This window comes from Dreissena polymorpha, chromosome 4 (assembly GCF_020536995.1).
Source record: "Dreissena polymorpha isolate Duluth1 chromosome 4, UMN_Dpol_1.0, whole genome shotgun sequence".
Classification (NCBI taxonomy): Eukaryota; Metazoa; Mollusca; class Bivalvia; order Myida; family Dreissenidae; genus Dreissena; species Dreissena polymorpha.
The window spans coordinates 138,454,789-138,467,399 of NC_068358.1; the positions used below are offsets into that span (position 1 = coordinate 138,454,789).

At 34.3% G+C, this 12,611-nt stretch overlaps 1 protein-coding gene across 7 annotated transcripts in view; it reads right to left on the reverse strand.

Moving 5' to 3' along the window:
* The window catches only part of LOC127876891 (LON peptidase N-terminal domain and RING finger protein 1-like), a 153,020-nt gene that overhangs the window by 133,939 nt on the left and 6,470 nt on the right, over nucleotides 1-12,611 (reverse strand). For all 7 annotated transcript variants that reach the window (XR_008048136.1, XR_008048137.1, XR_008048139.1 and 4 more), the window contains exons 3-10: nucleotides 12,267-12,389; nucleotides 10,211-10,444; nucleotides 7,702-7,762; nucleotides 5,611-5,739; nucleotides 3,155-3,354; nucleotides 1,566-1,687; nucleotides 944-1,114; nucleotides 437-621 (exon numbers count right to left, since the gene is read on the reverse strand). Coding sequence is in view for 1 of the 7 variants with exons in the window: in XM_052422398.1 (XP_052278358.1) it covers nucleotides 437-621; nucleotides 944-1,114; nucleotides 1,566-1,687; nucleotides 3,155-3,354; nucleotides 5,611-5,739; nucleotides 7,702-7,762; nucleotides 10,211-10,444; nucleotides 12,267-12,389 (1,225 nt within the window). In the remaining 6 variants the exon portion in view is untranslated. The remainder of the gene's footprint in view (nucleotides 1-436; nucleotides 622-943; nucleotides 1,115-1,565; nucleotides 1,688-3,154; nucleotides 3,355-5,610; nucleotides 5,740-7,701; nucleotides 7,763-10,210; nucleotides 10,445-12,266; nucleotides 12,390-12,611) is intronic.

Sequence of the window (12,611 nt, forward strand, 5' to 3'; positions counted from 1 at the left end):
TGCTAGCATAGCAAACTATGTATGAAATGTATCAAAGGCATACTATTATCTAACACTTCATTTATTTAGCTAAAACAGAACACATATTTTTATTATATTTGTACATAAGGTACACAGACTAAGAACTTATAATAAATGCAAATTTAGAAGTTTAAATCACAGTGACAACTGGAAATTGTATCAGTCTTTCAACTGCATTTCAAAAATAAATAACCATGGGAAACAGAAACTTTTGCAAATTAAGCCAAAGACTTCAAATTTCAATATCTGACTAGAAGAAAAATCTTTGTGTGCGTGAATTAAAGTGTCTTCCTTTGCATCAAGAAATTGTGAAAATTTGCAAGCTTTCAAACAAAAAAGGTTATCAAAAAACAATGCCATCTGTATGAGCCCTGACATTTCTTAACAGGTTAAGTCCATTTTAAAAGGTTCCTACCTTCCATATTTTCAGGCGGATGGTCTTCTATGTACTCAACTTTCGCTGTATTGTACCCATCACGCTGACCTCGGCTGATGACCTTGAAGCGTTTTCCGCCAACACAATCCACCAGCGATCTTCCATCAGGAAAGAACTGTACATCTCTGATTTCCAGTATGGTACCATATTCAGAAAAATCAGGCCTAACAAAACAGAGTATACTGTTATTTATTTATGACAGAATCTCCTCAAGTTATATATATGCTCTATATATCTCTGGTGAACAATGTTAAATTCATACATATGCTAAATTTGCTCCCGCATTTACAAGGTTTTCCAAATGCTCAATAAATATTTATTTTCTATCAATTTAAGAAAATTTGTATAATAAATAGTAACAAATTCATGTTCAATGATAAAGACAATATTGTTCAGTGCCAATAGTCAGAAACATATCTGTGAGATGTATAACATGAACTGAGTAAATACAACAAATGCTTAAACAGTATTTAAATGAACACTTACTCTTCAGGTCCTGTGCTAATGCACATGCCAAACTGCCTCCGCCCAGACTCCATGCATTGGCGAACCATCAGCCGATATCGAGGCTCGAAAATGTGCAACGGACATGCAACATTCGGGAACCCCAGGGTGCAGACGAATATTGGTATATCATGCTCTTTATCTTCACCCATCCTGTAAAAGACATTAATTACATCAATTTTATATTATAAAACCTATTGTTTATACCATTTCAAATGAACCCGTACCTTCCCTTTCAACATACTACATAATCAAAGCAATACACTCTGCCATCTTTGATCAAAGGGCAAAATGATACATTATTTAACAGGGCTTAATGTGCAATTCACCAAATTAGCAAAATGGCTTCAAAGTGATCAATTAGGCTGAAGAGAATTCTATTTTGCTAAAACTTGCTTTCATTTCAACAGATAAAATAGAATTATTCCATAGGTTGGAGGTTTTGGCTTAAACAAATAAGGAGCCTGAAGAAGCCTTGATCAACTCTGAGACAGTGAGAAGCGTTCAGTTACCTGGCTACCTTGATCAACTCTTAGACAGTGAGAAGCGTTCAGTTACCTGGCTACCTTGATCAACTCTGAGACAGTGAGAAGCGTTCAGTTACCTGGCTAGTTCCTGCAGCTCCTCCTCATGCTGTTGAGCCCGCTCCCTGTTCTCAGCAGGCAGGTAGGTCTCCAGGAAGTTCTCTATGGCAGATGTCACTGCCTGACGACGCTCAGCCAGGTACTAAAGAAGTAAAGATAGAGGGATGTTAGATGTGGTTGCATTTAGTGATATTAACAGCCCTGCAAATTATCTGCCAATAAAGAAGTCTATTGTAATAAAGTTAACAACTCAGCTGGACTCACGGTTTCAAGTGAAGCAGAATGCTGCTTTTTGATGCAAGCATTTTGCAATTTTCTCACTTTTGACTCTTGCAAATTAGCTGCACTAGCATCATCATGATGCAAATGTTACTGGGAAGAATAAATAATATAATTTTTATGAAACAAATTGTGTTTATGAGCATAGCACTTGGCTAAAATGTTTACTAAGAAACATAAACAGCAAATTTAAGTAGTACACAAAGACAAAATTCTGACCCCTTAAAATTACATCTGACCCCTTAAATTTTCAATCACAGAGCAGTGTTTTTTTTCATTCAATATTTGGTGGGGTAATCTGCCCCAATCCAAATGGAAAAGAGTATATATTTTGCCGAAATGGGAGCTAAAAGTTCCAAATGGAAGCTTTCCAAAACAAAAAAAACTTTTGATCTCAATATTTTTTTTATCTCCCATCCACATAAGTTCAACATTAGTAAAAATAATACTGAAAACACTTGTATCCTTAATTTTGAAGCATATTTTAGCAAAACAACAACACTTATTTCCCAATTTTAGTTAGAACATATTTACCCCATCCAAAATGGTGAAAAGAAACACTGCAGAGGTTATTTGACTCCTGGTATTCAAAATCTATTGAAATCCCTGTTGACTGATTGACCAGAGAAGATGTGATTCTTATTGCTTTAAATTCAAGTAAGAAAACTAGTTTGTTTAGTTTTCTACAAAGCTTCCAGTGCTTTTCATTGTACATATCTGCTCATTTTAAGTACTGTAATTAATCAGAAATGTCAATTGTTTAGTAGTAGAAAAACGTTTATACAGGAATGTCAAGTGTAAGCCATGTACACTGGCCCCGGTCTGTGAACTGTACTCAACAAAATCTTAATAAATCTGGATTGTTCAAAAATCAGGTCATGTGTGTGCAAAGATATATAAATAAACATCCTTGAAATGTGGATAACATAGAATATAAATTTCTTTCCTACATACAACTTTTGAAAAAATCAAAGATTGTAATATTGGGATAATAAAAACTATGATGAATGTACCCATGAAATCAAAAACAATTAATGTCAAATAATAATAATGATTTTTAGGAATGTTAATCATGGCATAAGGAAACATGTGTTGATTCTTTCCAAGGTAAATGCATGTAAGACACAATTGAATATAATTAAAAGATAACAAAATTAAATGTAAGGACATTATATATTTTTTACAAACTATAATAAATTGTTTACAAAATAGTTATGAAAACTGGCCCCAGAATGGTAATAATAAAGTTCTGCATAACACAAACGCCTACTTGACTGCACAACGGAATAAACACATCACACAAAACAGTTATTTTTTTTATTATCCATACCTCAACAAGGGAGCTCTTGCACAGAGGGCATTCGGTCTTGTGGTCCAAGCACTTGTCGAGACAGGGTCGACAGAAGACATGCCCACAGGTGGTGGTCACTGGTAGATGCAGGAGCCTGTAGCACAGACTACACTCGAAATCCTCTCGGTTCAGAGCCAGTTGCACATTGTTGGAAGAGTCTGGGGATGACAACTCTCCACCTGAAAATTGTAGTCAAAAGTACGATAAGTACAATGGACAAAAGTTAACATAGACATAATTTTCGGAATAATTAACACATCTTAAACAGCAGAAAAATGTTTGCATATAAAAGATATACCAATATATTCAATGCCACAATCTATCAAAAAGAAAAAAATGTTCTATAGGAAATATTATTTTATCCCACTTTTACAGCGAAATCGGTTGATTAAAGCCCCGTTTATTAAATTTCATTTATAATCAACGGCAAGGCTATAATCAATGGCACGAAATGACGTCATCAACTGCCGAACCTGGACTACTTTTTTCCACGCACCTCGTCACCTGTGTTTGCCAAGTGCATCAATAATAAAAACAATCTCAAATGTTTGTCAATCTTAATGACCTTAAAACAAAGGAAAGTAGCAAAAAACCGTGTTTTTTTGTCATTTATTTTTATTAAAACCTCAAGTATTAGGTAAATTTAACACTATGCAAATAGGTTCTGTTGTTGTTGCTCCCCTTTGAAGAAGTCAGTGCGAGTTGCTCCCCTTTGACCGTAGAAAACAATCGTCTGGACCAAGAAATCCTGTGTTAATTTACAAGCTGTACTCGGATATGCATCCATCTGATTTTTCTTCAAAGCATCTTTTCTACCTGGCAATACGCACAAATGACACTGCATCCCGGTGATTCTTGCGTCAACAATTGGGTGTCAACAAGTTAGGTCAGATGCTGAAGGCCATGGCAAAAGACTCCGGCTTTCTCAAGCACAAGAGAATAACGAACCACTCAGTTCGCAAATTCCTGGTCCAAAAATTTCGAAATTCAAATATCCACCCACTGAAACCATGGCAATAACAGGGCACAAAAATGTCCAGTCCTTAACCAATTATTCCAACATATCTGTTGAACAGCTGCAAAAGTGTTCATTCTTGCTCAGTCCAGTAAATGTAACAATCCAACAGTTCCTCTTGTATACCTTCACGCACCGAAACTATGGCCGAAATACAGCCTAGACAACCACTGTCTACCGTCGAACAAGTTGATCTTGATGTTCGCCCCACCCAGTCACTTCACGGTTCACCAGCGTTCGAACAACTTTGCCTCACAATTCTTTGGTGCCACTTTCAACATTCAAAATGTTAATGTATATAATTAGCTTAAATCCAAGTAATCTTTGTTATTTCGTCACGAAATAACCACATATTATAACAAAGAAGCAAATAATGTGCACCTCGTGATCGACTCGATAGTTTGATATCGAAAGTGAATTGTGTGTGGTGTTAGGCTACGTTGTAAACAAATGTAGTTCCTTGTATATAACAACTTAATGTCATATTGATATCATAAAACTTAAAGATTTGCAATTCAATATGATTAAAATTGTAATTAATAACGCTCGACACTTTGTTACAGAACGATATTCTGATTTAAAAAAATGATTATTTGATCAGCGGTTATTTTTGGAACGCGGAGTAATACACTGACCTTGGTTACACTACAGTCATTATCAAAGTACGACAAACACTCGTGAAAACTTATTTTGTTTAAATAAAAAAAGTTTACTGAATAAAAAGTGGGATAAATAGAATAATAGGTCAGTGTTGATTATAGATCAGGTTTATCATGCTCGGCACGAAAACGAAAAAGCACTCGCCAAGGCTTGTGCTTTTTGTTTTCTAAGCCTCGCATGATAAACCTGATCTATAATCAACACTAACCTATTATTCTCTATGTATTCTTTATTGATAAGAATGCTTTAAATGTCGGCTAAACCTATTTGAGGTGTGCAGCATGTTCAACAAAAATATTGACAAAAAATCACAAGAATAGTGAGCGATGTTTTTACCATGGTTAAACCGAAATGCGTCATGAAAGTACAATCTCTCTAAGTCTATGCTGTATTATAACTTTGACATAGTGAATGTAAATATGTTTCATTTAGTTTTTGTACTGCACTCACATGAATGTAATAATTTATTCCAGATAAACACATTAAATGCACATGCATTAACAAACTGTACTGAATTAATTATCATTTTGCATTTTTATTCACTGTCTTAATGGCCAAAATCTTTAAGGCAAATTTGTTCAGCAGATAACTGACAATGATAAATGCAATCACTATTTTAAAGACAAAAGCACAATAAAGCAATAAAGTTTGCAGTTAAAATCATATGAAGTAAGAAATGATGGTTTAAATGATGATAAGGTAGAGCAATGTCATTAAAAAAAGTTAACTTCAGCAAAGATTTATAAAGATTGATCCGCACCTTGGTGATTAGTCTCCATTGCAACATTGGAGCTCGCACCATCATCAGTGCCGGCCAGGTTTGAGGATTCAGAGAAGTTTCTCTTCATCATCACGGGAGTCCCTGCCCTTGAGTTGGGGGCTGAGACACCTGCAACACATGGGTATCTAGACAAACATTTGAACAGGAAACTTTTTTTTTTGAATTTATAATGCCACCTCAAAACAAATTCCAAATCATGGGTAGGTATGCTCATTCCTTTCATAAATTAACTGACCATGTATTACAAAATATGGGGTCAGATGCTATACAAGTGATATTATTAACATCATTATTAGCAACAGACAACCTTTGGCTCTAGCTTTCCTGGACTGCATTCCAGGAGGCTTCAATTCAGAATTTCCTGATTATTATTTTTAAATAAATTAATCAGAAAACATTTAAAATTATATTCACATAAACACCCAACAAAATAATGAAATGATTCTGTTTGTTATTAAAAGAGTCATTAAACATATTATCATGATTTATTATATTGTGCATAAGTGCATAAACAATGTTTAAGAATAAGGATATCTGTTGCATTCTGTTCCATATTGAACCATGAAGTTTGTGTCTACACAATCAAAGATCACATTTCAATGGCATTATTGGGGTCAATTACAATTGTTGTAATGTTTTCATTTTTTAACCTTTAACATTTCTTTCTATACTCAAACTGAAGTGATTTAAATGAGACATCTGATATATTGATATGTACCAGTGCTTGTCACTTGGTATTCTATGTAAAACTTAGATTTTAATAAATGATAAATATTAAAACTAGTACAGAATACAGAAGTTGAGAACATAAGATGTTATGACAGCTGTAATGACAGCTTGTTTCAACAAGAAAGGTAAATACAACAGACAATTGTAGAAGAGAAATTCTGAAATTCCTAGCTTCTCAAGCCTTAATTTTGCATTCAATTCACCTAGAACAGTTTGACTACCAAATAAGTCAAGCTTATTTCATAGAATGCATGTCAACTCATATAGAAGGCCGGTCACCAAGAGTTCATTGTTCAACAAGTCAACTGTTATAAAACATCATGAAAGGTTAAAAGTTCAACTGTGAGACAAGTAAAATACACCCCAACAGGCAAACACCTTCAACATTGAAGGTAGAGCTTTAAGCCTTATGACTGCCATGTTAAACTAATTTATTCCTTTTTTTAATTTGTTTATGTTATTAACAGTGATTTAAAAAAGTAGTTTTTGTGAAGGTTTCCCTTCCCCCAGATATTGCATAAAAAGTTACATAACATAATATGATTTTTTTTTAATTACATAATATCTCAAAATTATTGGATTAATCATACATATAGTATACAATAACTTTAACATGTTTACATTTCAAAAGAACAAAACAAACATGGTATTAAAAGATACGTCTTTTTATTGTACGTTGACTGAAACCAGCTCAGCACGAGGGCAAAATTCCTTAGGTCATTCACCTGAGAAACCATGGGAGTTAACTGTAACAGGTTTTTGTGATTATGTTTATATACTAATTGTGGCTTTTGACTGTGCTTTTAGCAATCATTAGTAAGGAGTAAGTCATTTTATGACTCATGTTTTCAATTTTAGAGCTGATAAGTAAGTGATACTTGTAACTGAAGTTTCAGCATTTATTAGTATTTATCTTTTCTTCTTTCTGATTTGCAATGATAACTAGTGACGTATCATGCATCAATGATATTCTTAAAATTTATTTTAAATTTCAAAAAGTACTCCTTTGTCAGGCTTGTGAGAAAGATCAAGAGAAATATTTTGCCTGTAATGTTCTATATTTTATCACTGAGCATTAAATAATAACATTATTATCAGTGTACTGTTTAAAAGGAAAAGTAAATGTATGGTGTTTGAGACAAAATTTAACTGGTGTTTTACCAATTCATTTTATAAATATATGTTCAGATTTTATAACAATCAAAGACAGAAAACCAGATCAGTCATAGAAAGTACATGAAAAGATACAATATTATAAAACAGATAAATAGACGCACTTGAACGTGTGAAGATATACCACTACACTCTGTGCCACTAAATACACAAAATGGTCATACTTACATCTTAGACTACTTGAAGGGCCTGGTTCTGCACTCTCAAAACTTGTTCCAGTAGCATAAGTCTGAAAAATAATAAAATTCTAATATAGCATATGTACTTTTGATTTTACTTCTAAGCAAAAAAAAACAGGGTTTCTTGTAACTTGATGATGTAGTAGTGCTTGCAACCAAATTATTAAGGGGCTACTGATTTTGTTAACCAAATTATGTCAGTTAATGACCTGTCAAGTAGCAAAAGCTTTTGTTACCATTATCAATTTTAGCAGTACATTTGCTCTTATCTGATATGTATGTCATGACCTTCTTTGTAAAGTACGAATGAATTAGAGATACAAGTTTGCAATCTGAACATTCTCGAAAAAAACAAAAGCAATCAATCGCTCATTAAATATTTTGTGGTAATTGTAAACATATGACATAGAAAATACAATAGCCTTAAGCAGACATGGCAAAAGACCACCAGAATCAATGTACACGATAGACAGTCCTTCCAAGATGAAAAATGTACACTCTAGTTGTTAATTTCACCAGACTCAATTTTGCGTGTGGTTTAAGTGATTTTGTTTTACTCTTAAATAGAAATGTACATAATTATTTTACTAAAAATATTCTGTCAATGCCATTCATTCACATAACTGAGATTATTTTCTGATTTAACTTTTTTTATTTATACACAGTCATACACATCATTCTAGTTGGTTAACTGATATTGATTTTGGAATCCCTCTTTGAATTTACCAAATGTGCCGTGAAATCTACTAATGTTGATGAAACTTGGCTGATTTTGTCCGGAAATCATTATTGCTTGTTAAACCAAAACAGTTCTGTTTGTTAAGATATTGCAAGACAATTACGGTCTTCTTTTAAAATTACCGGACTGTGAGTCCGCTGATCTTGAAATTCGCGGTCGGCCTTAAGAAATTTTCGTCGGCAATGTCCGACAGGCTGACGATCTCGTGCCATGTCTACTTTAGATACCTGTAATCAGTAAGGATGTTCGTGCCCCTATAATATGCTATTATAATAACAAAACTATAAGCCAAATACAATGTAACCAACAGTTAACAATGACCATACTAAATTGTTGAGGCCTTTAAAAAAAAAATGCTATTGTTATAAATAAGCAAGTGTTGTTTTTTTCATATTAATTTGAAATATATGTTATTATGATTTAGCTTTCGGTTTAGTGTTACAAGGATCATAGATTTAGGACACTATAGTTCCATGACCTGTCTCTTTTTTATTTGCTACAAACTTAAAGTACCAACAGAGATATGGGCCGTGCTCTGCGAAAAAAGGCTTTAATGCATGTGCGTAAGGTGTTGTCCCAGATAAGCCTGTGCAGTCCGAACAGGCTAATCTGGGATGCCACTTTCCGCTTACATGATATTTTTTTGTTTCAAGAAAGTCTCTTCTTAGCAAAAATCTATTTTAGGTGGAAAGTGTCGTCCCTGATAAGCCTGTGCAGACTTCACAGGCTTATCTGGGACTACACTTGAAGCGCATGCATTAAACCACCTTTTTACAGTGCACAGCTCATATATAAAACAAGCAAATTCGTTGAATTGATATCCCCCGCCTATATACTTCTGGACACAAAAGTGTTATATTTGACACTAAAATAGCATTTTTTTTAAGATACAAAGGGCCATAACTCTGTTATTATCAGATGGTGTACAATGCCATTTGGCGTGCATCATCCTATTATCAATATATATACTCATACCAAGTTTCAATGAAATCCGCAAAAGCACTTCCAAGATATGGCTCCGGACACAAAAGTGACGGATAGACGGACGGACAGCGCCAAAACAATATCCCTGCGCCTCTGGCAGGGGAGATATACTCGTACCAAGTTTCAATGAAATCTGCCAAAGCACTTCCAAGATATGGCTCCGGACACAAAAGTGACTATAGTAAAAAGCATTTTTTCAAGATACAAAGGACCATAACTCTGTTTTTAACAGATGGTATACAATGCCATTTGGCGTGCATCATCCTCTTATGCATATATATACTCATACCAAGTTTCAATGAAATCCGCCAAAGCACTTCCAAGATATGGCTCCGGACACAAAAGTGCCTATAGTAAAAAGCATTTTTTCAAGATACAAAGGGCCATAACTCTGTTTTTAACAGATTGTGTACAATGCCATTTGGCGTGCATCATCCTCTTGTGCATATATATACTCATATCAAGTTTCAATGAAATCCGCCAAAGCACTTCCAAGATATGGCTCCGGACACAAAAGTGCCTATAGTAAAAAGCATTTTTTCAAGATACAAAGGGCCATAACTCTGTTTTTAACAGATGGTGTACAATGCCATTTGGCGTGCATCATCCTCTTATGCATATATATACTCATACGAAGTTTCAATGAAATCAGCCAAAGCACTTCCAAGATATGGCTCCGGACACAAAAGTGCCGGACGGACAGACAACGCCAAAACAATATCCCTCCGCCTCTGGCGGGGGATAATAATAACTAAGAACCAAAACCTCCCCTCACCTCTGGATTAAATGCTTGACACTTCTCATCCAGGAAGTTAGCAGCAGTATTCACTGTATCTGTGATGATCTGCTTCAGTTGATGAACAGTCTGGACCGTCACACGCCCAGGCATGAGCGACGCATCAAAATTTGAGCGAATCAGTTGATCAAGAAGGCTGGGGTTCAGCTCCCGTTGCAGTTCGGCTGCTTTTGGGTCGTCTGGGGCAAGTGGGAGAATGATATTGTGAAGGGCCTGAAATGTAAATAAACCACTTCTGCTACCATGACCTACTGTTGGTGTGACTTTCATCAGTCCAGACTTGATGGCAGCACTAATAGCAACTGTGATACTTGACCAAGGGACTTATTTAATTACATTTTACAGTTTTTTTTATCAATTGCTACATACAGATTTTTTCCTATCAAATATTTTTAACTTCCTTTCAATATATTTTTTGTGTGCAGGTGGGGGCATTAGGATTCAATTTCCTTTGCACACAGATTTGGTGGTTTAAAAATAAACCTTTTATATTATATGTACTAAATAAGACGAAGTGGTCTATCTTGGTCAATTATGGAGAAAATAGTCCTACATTATTGGCTTAAACTGTACATGAGTGTTCATTAACCCTTTACCACATAGATTCATATTTTCACGCATTTATAGTCCTTTAGAAAGTTATATTTAATTTAAGACCTTTCTTACTAGATTCAAGTTGTTAAGGCTTCATCTCCAAACCTTAGATACTGATGAGCAGCAAACAGCATAAAACCTGAACAGATTGCGAGTAACTTGCAGGCTGTTCTGATTTTATGCTGTTTGCACTAAGTGGGAAGGGGTTAAGTATGCTTAATTAAATCATTTTTATTAAAGCCACATTTCTTTAAACAAGCTTATCCATACCTATTATTTAATTTAATATGTAATAAAAGCGTGTGTGTCACTATTTGGAACATGTTACAGTGAGACGTTATATAAACTGATGGTTATAAAACCAATAATGTCACTGTCAGTACATGAATTGCACACTTTCTGTACCCATTTTTGTTCTGCTTTAAAGATAGCATAACACTTTTATCAGTACATAATTACCCGGTTCATATTAATTGTTAAACCTTAAACTCAAAATACAACAGTAATGATAAATCCACAGATATTTATTAAGTTGTTTTTTTTCTTCAATAAGTTCATATTTGATGATTTCAATATGAGCATAGCAGTGGTAAATGTATATATGTACAAAAAAAGAATGTTTATGTTGATTTAACTACTTCGTGATTTGTATTTGTTTAAAAAATGCTGTTTCTAAATGGCAAAATCTTCATAATATAGAATCAAACAAATGTTACAGACAACATTTCAAGATCTTCATTCCTATGTAATTTTATTGCTTTACTTATATTACCATGTTGAGTTACACGACTATAAAACAACATGTTAATACCAAGTCTGTAAACAACTACAGTTTATTATATAATTTTAATCAAAATAAACCTGGGATATTCACACATTTAATGTTCATTAGGAAGAAAAGCTAAGAGCTAGACGAATATGCTCTTTGTTCATTAGAATGATAGTACTTACATAATATAATTGCAGTGTGGTCAGAAGCCAGGTTTATCAAATTGAACCTATTTCAACTACAGTTCATTGCCACTTTGCCTTACCAAAATCATGGGGATTGGCTTGCTTGACCAGACAACCTAGACCATGACCTCACGGCCTGTTTGTTGGGCATGTCACATGAATACAACAGGCAAACAGGACATATGCCGATGTCAAATATATTATTATATACAATGTACTAAGTCACTACAATTATCCTGCTGACATTGTTTCTACACACGCACTTTACTGTTAACATTATTTCATTAAATTTAACGCACAATTGATCTAGGAGAGCTACAAGCTGTGTGTATTTATGTACACATGATTATAACATGATAAAGCAAAATAATTAGAAATTGTACAACTGAGAAGAAGTGTTTTGGTTATGAGTAACATGTATGGGCCAAGTACAAAACTTGAGAAAATGCCCCTGTAGTTGTTGAGCTGCAGAACCTGATCTGCTCACCTTAGAGAGGTAGTCTTTTGCAGTTTCAATAGAAGAGTCAAGGGCCAAACATTGCAACAGGGCCACCACTGATTCTTCATAATGACCAAGTCCATAGAGGGCACATCCTCGCCTGAAGAACCCCTGTAATAATAATGCAATATTATTATTAAAGACATTTGTGAATGTAATTTTCGCTCAATTTTTAAATTGTGTTGAATTTTTATTAAATAAACACAACTTTTGTCATAATGAATTACACAAACAAAATTAAGTGTCAATAAATCAACTCTGTATGAGTCCAGGCCTTGGGCTTGTAGAGACACTCTTAATCAACAAATATAGTTGGTTTGGTACAACCATTTC